Source organism: Oncorhynchus mykiss, chromosome 22 (assembly GCF_013265735.2).
Source record: "Oncorhynchus mykiss isolate Arlee chromosome 22, USDA_OmykA_1.1, whole genome shotgun sequence".
NCBI lineage: Eukaryota > Metazoa > Chordata > Actinopteri > Salmoniformes > Salmonidae > Oncorhynchus > Oncorhynchus mykiss.
The window spans coordinates 26120159-26132542 of NC_048586.1; the positions used below are offsets into that span (position 1 = coordinate 26120159).

Here is a 12384-nt window from a genome sequence, read left to right on the forward strand (position 1 = left end):
GATTCTTCACAAAAAAATACAGTTTTATATCTTTATGTTTGAAGCCTGAAATGTGGCAAAAGGTCGCAAAGTTCAAGGGGGCCGAATACTTTCGCAAGGCACTGTATTTACCGAGTAGTCTGTGCTGCATCACAAAGGAAACAAATAATAATGTATCTGATCAAATTCCTCATCCCAAAGATCATATCACAATCAGTCATGATTAACATAATTAGGGAAGTCAACAATCCAGTTCATTAAGAAGTCAGTAGTAATCATCCGTGAGTCATTTAGCCTCGTAACTATTTATCATAAATCATGAAAGAATACAATGAATGGTTATTCAATCTATAATCCCCATTAGTTTGGTATCAAAGTCGATCAGTTAGCAAACAATGACGTTTCTCATTTCACCGTTTCAATTATCTTCATGTGAACATATAATTAATTTCATGACATATTAACCATATCGATTGCATAATTGGCCTTTGAGGATCCGTAGGGCCATGATCATTGACAATTCAAATTACACTATGTTTGAAGCATGCGCTTAGCCTATAAACTTCTGACCCGCTGGAATTGTGATACAGTGAATTATAAGTGAAGTAATCTGTCTGTAAACAATTGTTGGAGAAATGACTTGTGTCATGCACAAAGTAGATGTCCTAACTGGCTTGCCAAAATGATAGTTTGTTAACAAGAAATTTGTGGAGTGGTTGAAAAACAAGTTTTAATGACTCCAACCTAAGTGTATGTAAACTTCCGACTTCAACTGTAGATGTTCCAAAGGTTTGCATCAGTGGCTTGTAGGCCGTGTGGAAGCCAGGAGATGCTAAATGTTTTAATCAACGATCAATTTCAGTGAGACCGACAGTTATTTGCTTGACAGTCACCGGCTGAATTAATTGTGTGACCGCCACAGCCCTAGTCATGAGTGCGTTCAGATGCGTGTTCCATGGCAAATTTCCTTTACAATACAACAAACACAGGCTCATTCTGTTCAGGATATCCCTGGGTATAATGCCATGTCATCTTGTAACTACATCAAACAGTGATCATAGACACTGTATATGGGAATGTGAAGTGCAGCCTTTGTGGTGCGTACTGCACAGAACACCGGAAGAATTAACACAATTATCCCTGTGAGTCTTTGTGTCAATTAAACCCGTACGTGATGGGTTGCCAACTGGCGATTTGACACAAATAATTCATTCATTCATGCACATTTGGACACACTGGTGTTTGGTTTGCTTTATTGACCTTAGTGGTATTTTATTATAATCCTCAACGTCTCATCTTTCAAAATACACTGAGTCCTCTTAATTTACAACATTTCCTTCACTTGGACAACAAAACATTTGCAAAAGATGCCCAATTAATGGGAGGGATGGTGGCAACTTGTCGTGGGCGGGGCTCAAGTTCAGAACAGCTATCAGTCAAAACCCATACAGAGTAGAGGTCGACCGATTATGATTTTTCAACGCCGATACCGATTATTGGAGGACCAAAAAATCCGATACCGATTAAATCGGCCGATTTTATTTTTAAAATATATATTTTTTTGTAATAATGACAATTAGAACAATACTGAATGAACACTTATTTTAACTTAAAATACATCAATAAAATCAATTTAGCCTCAAGTAAATAATGCGAAAGTAAAAGTGCAATATGTGCCATGTAAGAAAGCTAACGTTTCAGTTCCTTGCTCAGAACATGAGAACATATGAAAGCTGGTGGTTCCTTTTAACATGAGTCTTCAATATTCCCAGGTAAGAAGTTTTAGGTTGTAGTTATTATAGGAATTATAGGACTATTTCCCTCTATACCATTTGTATTTCATTAACCTTTGACTATTGGATGTTCTTATAGGCACTTTAGTATTGCCAGTGTAACAGCATAGCTTCAGTCCCTCTCCTCGCTCCTCCCTGGGCTCGAACCAGCAACACAACGACAACAGTCACCATCAAAGCAGCTTTACCCATGCAGAGCAAGGGGAACAACCACCCCAAGGCTCAGAGCGAGTAAAGTTTGAAACACTAATAGCACGTGCTAACTAGCTAGCCATTTACATCGGTTACACCAACCTCATCTAGGGAGTTGATAGGCTTGAAGTCATAAACGGCGCAATGCTTGACGCACAACGAAGAGCTGCTGGCAAAACGTGCGAAAGTGCTGTTTGAATGAATGTTTACACGCCTGCTTCTGCCTACCACCGCTCAGTCAGATACTTAGATGCTCAGTCAGATTATATGCAACGCAGGACATGCTAGATAATATCTAGGAATATCAACCATGTGTAGTTAACTAGTGATTGATTGATTGTTTTTTATAAGATAAGTTTAATGCTAGCTAGCAACTTACCTTGGCTTACTGCATTCGCGTAACAGGCAGTCAGTCTCCTTGTGGAGTGCAACGAGAGAGAGGCAGGTCGTTATTGCGTTGGACTAGTTAACTGTAAGGTTGCAAGATTGGATCCCCCAAGCTGACAAGGTGAAAATCTGTCGTTCTGCCCCTGAACGAGGCATTTAACCCACCGTCATTGAAAATAAGAATGTGTTCTTAACTGACTTGTCTAGTTAAATAAAGGTAAAAAATTAAAATCGTCAAATCGGCGCCCAAAAATACCAATTTCCGATTGTTATGAAAACTTGAAATCGGCCCTAATTAAATTGGCCATTCCGATTAATCAGTCAACCTCTAATACAGAGCTGTGAAGCGGCGACCTTGAACTCTGACGTCATGTATAGCATGTTACTGTACAGCCACTGCATTCCAATTTAGCCACTTGTCCAAATGTGACATTTTCAACCAGTATATGAGCACGTGTGTAAAGGGTTAATTTGTCGTTATCATGAATTTCAATGCGCTGGTCCCATTTTTCATGAGCTGAAATAAAAGATCCCAGAAATGTTCACACGCTCAAAAAGCTTATTTCTGTAAAATTATGTGTTTAAATCCCTGTTAGTTAGCATTTATCTTTTGGTCAAGATAATTCATCTACCGGACAGGTGTGGCATATCACAAAGTGGTTCAAACAACATGATCATTGCACCTTGCGCTGGAGACAAAAGGCCACTCTAAAATGTGCAGTTTTGTCACAACACAATGCCACAGATGTCTCACGTTTTGAGGGAGCGTGCAACTGGAATGCCGAATGCAGGTATGTCCACCAGAACTGTTGCCAGAATTTAATGTTAATTTCTCTACCGCAGACCAAACCATGACTGCACAGGACCTCCACATCCGGGCTTCTTCACCTGCGGGCCCCTTATGTGGGGAAAAACTCATTCTGACCGGCTGGGCCTGGCTCCCAAATGGGTGAGCCTATGCCCTCCCAGGCCCAGGCCAAGTCTTGTGAAATCCATAGATTAGGGCCTAATAACTTTTAAATAAAGTTCCTTATATGAACTGTAACTCAGCGAAATCTTAGAAATTGTTGCATTTATCTTTTCGTTCAGTGTGTATATATATATCCATACATTGCAGCCCTGAATCTGCAATAAAAATAATATAATGTAGCTCCAGTAATATTGAACAGGCTTTCCAAAAGGCTACTTCATATAAAAAAAGGATAAAATCACCAAAGTTGATGAATAGAAACAAAGAAAAGCAGAGCGTACATAATTGTGTTTTGGTTCTTAAAATCACACCTTTTGAATAGGTGCCTTTTTTATTTCAAACACCAGTAGTGCAACTAATGTTTTCTAACTGCACTGAACCAACACAGTGGCTCACCGGAGCAAAGCAAAACTTGTGGTCAAAACCATTCATCTTGAGGCGACGGGGAGAGGTGGTGAAAAATGCAATCTGTTCATTCAAATCTAAAATGGGTGGGTTTTAATACAAACTAGCTTAACATTGCTAATCATTGAAAATGACAAATTAAACAATGATTCATGATCATTTTCTGGTTTAAAAAAAGTGGGGGTGCAAAAACAAGTTTGTACCCCTATTCTGAAAGTGGGGGTACAGCTGTTCCGTTTGCTCCATTGCTCAGGTGTCTGGAGGTTCATAGAAGGAAATATGTAGAAGGGTCAGGAGGAATGTCAACGCCTAATGTTGCACTGAACATGTTTTTATTGCAATAAACTGACAGAATAGCAAAGTGCCTTTTGAATGATAGCAGTGGTTACTATTCAATAGAATATATATCAGAATAAAAATCAACAAAAACATGTCATATACACGAAAAACACAATAAGCGTCTAAAAAAAAGCTATGGCCTTCCTTTTCATTTCAGTGCACTATCATAGACTTGAAAAAATAACAAAAATACATCACTGGAAAAAAGCAGCACTGGCTGAACTGAACACTTCACCACAGTTATTTTCCAGCTAAATCTGGAGCCACAGTCACTGCATGCAGCCCTCGGAACGCAGCTACAACACTGTCGGAGCGTCTGGAGAGCATTTAGGATTTCGTCTAAGGATGTTGATTACTACAAAAACACTGTTCAGAGTACAACACAGCTCCAATTACGCACTGTGGCACTGTGACAACACACACCAAAGCCGCACCCTCCACTTCCTGGTTTAGATTCAGAGATCCTGCACGCTGCTCAGGGATTTGCTGATTTCCTTATCACTGAATTGTGGCAAAACCAATGAAAAATTGTTGAAGTTTAAAATGAGGGTCCACCTCTGGTCAGATGTTGGACCAGATCTTATCTTAGCGTCTTGGGTTTGTGACAGGGTTGAGCACAGTTGGCTTGAGCTGCTCTTTCAACTGTAGCTGTCAACCAATGCAGGTGATGAGGCCTTCCGCTCTCTCAGGATTTGAATGGCAGATGGAAAAGAATAGAAACAACCAAAAAGATGTTCTCCCTCCCCCATAAATCTGTTGTTCAAAGTGACTTCCTATTCTGTAGATCCGTCTGACACTTGGCACAGGAAGTGAAGGGCTTGGCATCGCTCGGTCACACAAACACGACGCTAAAAAGTTTGAAGGTTACAAAACATCAAAACGCTTCCTGCAATATTGTCATGCAATATACATTTCGACACGATTGAGAAGAGAATGACGAGAGCTTTCAGCAGTCTGGCAGTGAAAGGGTTATTTTACGGAACAGGAATGTCACATTTCCTCTCTCGGCCATTCCATACTATGGGAATGTGACTGATTCCCAACCCTTCTGCCAAGTGTACTGTAGGTAAGGGGGAAACATCCACAGTCCACGAGAGGCCGGCTTCGGTCCAGTCATCTATGGCAGTCTAATGCATTTCTATGAAGCTCACACATCCTAACTAGGTGTCACGGTACATTTCAATAAATAAACAAGACGAGCAAAAGCTTAAAGTGGTTAATTTTGTGACTCTCGCTGTTAATCTACTGTACATCCTATAGTGAAGCTGCTAGGTTTCCAATACAGGTATAGAGCATTTAGTTAGTGTTTCCACACTGGCCAAAACATAAATCTTCAATGTGATGCCACTGACTGCGCAGAACAAATTAATCTAGCATTTCTATATCTACGACATTTCAGTGCCTGTGACTATGGACGCAGTGTTATCATGACTTTGTATCTGTGTGTTTTGGTTGCCTGGCAACACAAGTAGAAGAGCAGTACTTGGAGAAATCTAAAAAGACATGTACATGAACTATGCAAAACAGTATAAAATAACAAAAATATATAAATGAAGGTACAAAAAAATCCAAATCAAATCAGACATGATATTAATTCCCATGGTGTGTTGGTAATCCGTTTTTGGGGATGCTTTTGTTTTCTCTACACGTTGTCCAAAGAGCTGGTTGTGTGTGTGTGCGTGTGTGTGTGTGTTTTAATATGCATGTTCTTAACCTCTACACACATCTCTAGTGATGATATGTCTTGTGGCTCAGCTCCCCTCTACAGGAATTTCTAAGAGCTGCACAGCTTGTACCCATTAATTCATGTCTATTAAAGACAGCATGTGGTAGTAATAGCAGACAGCGTATGAAATGGCAGAGAATTTCATTTCAGTCAATAAATCCCACTGTGTCAATACATTTATGCAGAAACTACTCAACGGGTTTAACATAAGCGTAAAAATCGCCCTTTCTGCCTACAAGGCCTATAATCCCCCAGCATGGGGTCGGCAGCCATATTTACAGAGTGCCTCGGAACCAATCGGCTTTGCTCGCCCCTTTAAACTTCAAACATTTGTTGCAGAGGACAGCCTGGAATAAGTTCTTGGCACTGAAATATCCCTCATGTCAAAAATATGTTCATTTATCCTCATTCCTTCTCTCTTTCCCTCGTTCTCACTCTGTTTGGAGAGGAGGAGAAGAGGTGTGCATTCACACCGATGCCTAGTGTGTGGCAATGTACAATGGGCTCGCTAGGTCTGTCTCTGTCTGCCAAGGCAAACACACTGAGGAGACAGGTGGGTGAACACACACACTTTCACATTGTCACGCACACATCTCTTCTAATTGTCTTTGTGTGTTTCTGTGGGAGTCTAGTCCACAGCGCTGGAGTCAGTTTGAAAAGGGCCCTCGCTATGGTAACCAAGGTATAAGGCCAGGCAGGGACTGATCTGAGTTCAGTGCTAAGTCAAACGAGCACAGAGAGAGATTCCTTATCATCCTCACTACGTCCTCAGTTCAGTACAGAACAGTATGCCCATATAGGGTCCTTGACTAGTCATTTTCTTGTTCCCAGATTGTATCATTCTAGCAGACATCTTTTGAAAAACAGAATTTAAAAAAAGAAAAATAACTATAGCTATGTTTTTCACTGGACGAAGAGGAGAGCGAGAGATACATATACTCACACTTCCAAACACACACACGGCTGCACACTTGGCGCAAACACACTTTTCCACAGACACACACACACGACAGGGCTGCTGCAGAGTATCTCACAGACAGGCAGCCAGCACAGCCGGGGCAACCACGGGGGGGCGGGGTTATACATGGACGAACAGATTGACTGACAGCTTGGACACAGCAGTGGTTGGTCAGGTGGAGGTCCGAAGTAGACCCTCCCTGGCGTGGTATTGGTTGGATCCTCGATGAGTACGGGGTGGAGGAGGGTTATGAGTTGTTTCCTTACTCCACTGAGCCAGGGTGCAGGCTGAGGGCGGGTGGGTCCAGGCAGGTGGGCGAGTAGCTGAGGTGGGGTTCTTTGATCCACAGTAAGGGGGCGCCGTTCTTGCCCTCCTGGGACTTGCTGTGGCTACGGCTCTTATAGCGCACCAGGAGCACGGCAATGAGGAGGATGCCGAAGATGGGGAACGGGTAGAAGAAGATAAAGTAAAAGAGAGAGTCATTGGAGCACACCACCGACTGCAGTGTGGAGACTGTGGGGAAGGAGAGATAAGATAGAGAGAAGGGAAAGAAGAGAATTGAATGAGACTGCGATATGGATGAAAAAATGACATCAATGGAGAGCATTACATTATGGTGTAGTTTGATGTTTCTTTGGCATGCTACTTATAGCAGTCTATAGTCATAGCTGTGAGTGTGTCAGTACTAACTCAAAGACCAGAATCATCAGCACGAGCCAATGATCTCATATGCCATCTGTGGAATGATACAAATGGGAGGAGTTGGTTGGAAAAAAACGCAGTGCAGCCGAAATGTTTTTGTAGCCCCAGGCCATTGTTATTCACCATGTGGTACCATCTGTTTTATTTTTAAAAAGCACTGTTAAAAATAAACATTAGATTGATTTACCCTGCTGGATCACGGTGACGATGGTAACACCGGAGTTGTTGGTCGCCAGGCGATACCAGGCGTTGCGGGGGTTGAGCAGCCACTCCTCCACGTGACAGTAGTAGCGCCCCGTGTCAGCGGGCCGTGCTCCCTGGATGGTGAGACTGTAGAGGTCAGAGGTTGTCCTCTCAAACTGCAGACGTGAGTTAGGCCCCGCCTCCTCGGTGGGGCTACAGTTCCCGTTCCCGAACACGGCATCGTGTCCAATGGAGAACACACACAACTGGTCTTCCTCTTCCTCATCTTCCTCCTCGGGGCGCTCCACGTACCAGGACACGGAGAAGCGGGAGTCTCGGGAGGACTGGGAAGGGATGCTGCAGCCCAACCGGATGGAACCAGACTGGGACACAGTGATGTTAGATTCCGACTCCTCCACCTGCAACCGCACCTCTGCAGAGAGAGCGAGGGAGAGAGAGGGGAGGGAAATAGAAAGAGGGAGATTGGGAGAGAGAGGGGAGGGAGGAAAAAAAGGGTGAAGGAAGAGAGAGGGGGGAATAAAATAACATTCAAATTGAAGCTCATTTTTGGGGCAGAATAATTGTCATGCCTTGAAACAGAAAACTTCAGACTGGCAGATGTGCTTCAAATCAGTTTATACTTCAGAACCTCAACACACATAATCAAAAACACAATCATAAACTCATTTGATAGCAAAACATCTCTCATTGTCAGTTTTATGTGCCCAACTACCCTTAAATGCCAAAACCCCAAATCCTAAAAATAAATGTCTAACAGGGTAACTAGCCCTACCAGCTGTCCATGGCCTTTCCAGTCTGCTGTTCTGCTCCAGGCCTCCCTTCCTCTTAGAGGCTACTAGCCCAGGGGGAGAGTGTCTGTGTGGGATGGCTACACTCCTACAGGGCCTTCACACTGACCCAGTTAGAACAAGTAAAAAGAACTGAACTTAAAAAGACTCTGCTAGATCAGGCTGTCTGTAATGTTTCTTCTTGTTAAAAAGGAGAGCGCAGAGGAAAAGAAGACAGACAAGGAGAGAACTGGCATCTCTGAACCATTTCTGTTTGACTTCCTGGGTGACTGCATTCTTTAGCACCTTAATGAGACCCTCCCAACAGCCACCTGGGAAATCAGGCCTGTAAATTTGCAGCCCATCATTATATATTTATATAGCTGTACATGTATAACTATATGGAATGAGCACTCCCTGATATGGTGTTTGATAATAACCAAATCCCCTGGTGAGCCTTGGAATCCTGAAGGAAACAGAGGTGAGACGCAAACAAAGTGAGTCACTGATATGCATACACACACAATCATGAATACACACATGCACAAGGGCGTGCACTTGAAGGAAATAGATGTGTTTCTGCAATGTGTGGGGAAGAAGTGTCCACTTTCCTGCTAAAATAACATACGAGTGCTTTTGCTCCCTGACCAGCTCCAGGCCTTCAGTCTGATCTTCATGTTGCAGTTGGGCAGATGTCACAGACACCCGCACATTTCACCCTGCATTTACAATGCCCTACTCACAGGACCCCTGGCACAACAGATTGCTTTCAGAGATGTTAGGGGGGGGGGGGGGGGGGGGGGGGGTGTAGCCATGTTTGTCTATCAACAGTCACCTTCCTTTGGGGGTCAGAGAGAGGAGGCATAGGGGGGTGAGAAGGGTAATAGCAGGGTAGCTGGGTGGAGGGGGGGGGAGGCGATATGGCCTAAAAATCATATCTCCATTTTGTTCTTCTCTAAATCAGCTTAGTTGTACAACTAAAGGTAAAATACACTGCATTTCAAACAGTCAGCAATAATGTAATGAATTTAGGGCGTGTGAAATAAATATAATCCTTCCACAACCATAAGACCCACTAATAATGTACTTAATTTGATCAAAATATACTGAACAAAAATATAAAAAGCAACATTCAACAATTTCAAAGATTTTACTTCGTTACAGTTCATATAAGGAAATCAGTCTATTTAAATAAATTCATTAGGTCCTTATCTATGGATTTCACATGACTAGGAATACAGATATAGATCTGTTGGTCACAGATACCTTACCAAAAAAAAAAAGAAGGTAGGGAAGTGGATCAGACAACCAGTCAGTATCTGGTGTGACCACCATTTACCTCATGCAGCACGACACATCTCCTTCACATAGTTGATCAGGCTGTTGATTGTGGCCTGTGGAATGCTGTCCTACTTCTCTTCAATGGCTGTGTGAAGTTGCTGGATATTGGTGGGAACTGGAACGCGCTGTCTTACACGTAAATCCAGAGCATCTCAAACATGCTCAATGGGTGACATGTCTGAGTATGCAGGCCATGGAAGAACTGGGACATATTTTGATTTTATTTAACCTTTATTTAACTAGCCATATCGGTTAAAGAACAAATTCTTATTTTACAATGACGGCCTAACCCGGCCAAACCCTCCCCTTATCTGGCCGATGCTGGGCCGATTGTGCGGCGCCCTATGGAACTCCCGATCACGTCCGGGATCGAGCCAGGGTCTGTAGTGACGCCTCTAGCACTGAGATACAGTGCCTTAGACCGCTGCACCACTCGGGAGCTGAAGCATGAGTTGACGGAGGCGGATGAAAGGCATGACTATGGGCCCCAGGATCTCGTCACGGTATCTCTGTGCATTCAAACTGACATCAATAAAATGCAATTGTGTTCGTTGTCGGTAGCTTATACCTTCCCATACCATTACCTCACTGCCACCATTGGGCACTCTGTTCACAACATTGACCTCAGCAAACCGCTCGCCCACACGGCGCCATACACGTGGTCTGCGATTGTGAGGCCGGTTGACCGTACTGCCAAATTCTCTAAAACGACATTGGAGGCGGCTTTATGGTAGAGAAATGCACATTACATTTTGACAACAGCTTTGGTGGACATTCCTGCAGTCAGCATGCCAATTGCATGCTCCCTCAACTTGAGTCATCTGTGGACATCAGTGACAAAACTGTATTTTAGAGTGGCCTTTTATTGTCCCCAGCACACGGTGCACCTGTGTAATAATCATGCTGTTTAATCAGCTTCTTGATGTGCTACACCTGTCAGGTGGATGGATTATCTTGGTAAAGGAGAAATGCTCACTAACAGGGATGTAAACAAATCTGTGTACAAAACTTTTGAGAAATAAGCTTTTTGTGCGCATGGAACATTTCTGGGATATTTTATTTCAGCTCGTGAAACATGGGATCAATACCTTACATGTTGCGTTTATATTTTTTTCAGTGTAGTTTTAACCTGCTTTTTTTGCAATCACTGATCTGGCTTTTAAATATGTTAATTCAAATGGATAATAAAAAATAATTATAACCAGAACCATGTATAATGTACATTCACTAATAATGACTATCTTCTTGTTGCAGGCATTATAAAACATTAACACAGGTCTCATAAACAATCTCTCAAGCACAAGCCCACATGCTAGTGAGTAGCCAGCTAATCTTTCTATTGTTATGAACACACCCTTCTGTCCGCCTCCCAGCCGGTCCACTTTGTTCAGGTGTTGAAATCAAGCCTACCTTATTTTTCAGAATGAGAATGAATTGTCAATTTATTATCTAATTGTGTTTTATGCTTATTGCGCATTTATAAAACACAGACTAGACAGCTGGTAGAACAGTCTTTGGATAAATTCTGCTAGCGGTACGTGGTACCCCAATATGGCTGCGCGACAAACTGGGCTTTCATTCTCCAGAATGAATGTCCATTGATACTCCTGTTTTAGTAGTGTCTGCTCTGTGAGTCATTTGAGGAGTTGAGACTCTCCGTTTACACACACACCCCAAGATCACTTCTTCCTCTCTGACAAGCGGCTTGGTCCAACACGAACAGTCATATGGACACTGAAACAGAGACATTATTTTACTGTAATAAAAAAGTTAACCTTTCTAATGAGGAAGTGGCAAAGCGAGAGGTTTCGCCAAAATCGGTCCAAATTAAGGCCAATACGTTTCTGCCTTCATGCATTTGGGACACCTCCCATTGTTAGAGTGGAGATATGAGCATCTCGTCATTATATGCAGATCTCTGGTGTAAATGGGAAGGTGCACACAGCACAGAAGGAGTGAAGGAGACGAGACCAAAAAGACAACAAGCAGACATAAACGCCCATAAAAACGGAAAACATGTTGACTCTTGCAGTACAGACATTTGGAATATTATGCAAAAACATACATTCAAATGAATCAGATCTATCGCCCAGCCCTAGGAGGGGGGCTAGGAAGTCTGTATAGTACATGGTAGGGTTGGGGCCATTGGGTTTGAGGGGAGTAAAGGTAGCAGCTCGGTGTGTAGGGTGGCATGGGGCTGAGGTGAGGTTGTGTGTAGTTGGTGTCGGCACAAAATTTACTTATTATGGGCAGGTGGTTTATGCCCCTCAGCTCTGCCAGGCTCTGCCCATTTGGCACCAGGGCAACACCCACCACGTCCACCTGAGCTCTGCCTGGGGCAGGTGGATGGTGATGAGGTCATCAAAGCGAGACGGCCTTTAGGGCAGGGGGAGAGGGCACAACTGGTCACTGCCAGAAGATAAATGAACCACATGGGTCGAGAACAGCAACTGCTAACCACTACAGAGACAGAGAGAGACACTGGGCTCTTGCTGTTTCTCTTAGGAAGATTTATGTGTGTAAAGGCTGAGTGAGGAGTCCCGTGCCAGTTTGTACCAGTATCCCTCCTCTCTGTTTTCACTTGGTTGTCATACCAGGACCTGTGTGAAGCTTGAGGAGTC

At 43.2% G+C, this 12384-nt stretch overlaps 1 protein-coding gene across 2 annotated transcripts in view; it reads right to left on the reverse strand.

Moving 5' to 3' along the window:
- Positions 1–3611: 3611 nt before the first annotated feature.
- LOC110501642 (immunoglobulin superfamily member 3) overlaps positions 3612–12384 on the reverse strand; it is a 101028-nt gene continuing 92255 nt past the window's right edge. For both annotated transcript variants that reach the window (XM_021579343.2, XM_021579344.2), the window contains exons 8-9: positions 7639–8067; positions 3612–7262 (exon numbers count right to left, since the gene is read on the reverse strand). In XM_021579343.2, coding sequence (XP_021435018.1) covers positions 7012–7262; positions 7639–8067 — 680 coding nt within the window. In that variant the 3' untranslated portion in view covers positions 3612–7011. The remainder of the gene's footprint in view (positions 7263–7638; positions 8068–12384) is intronic.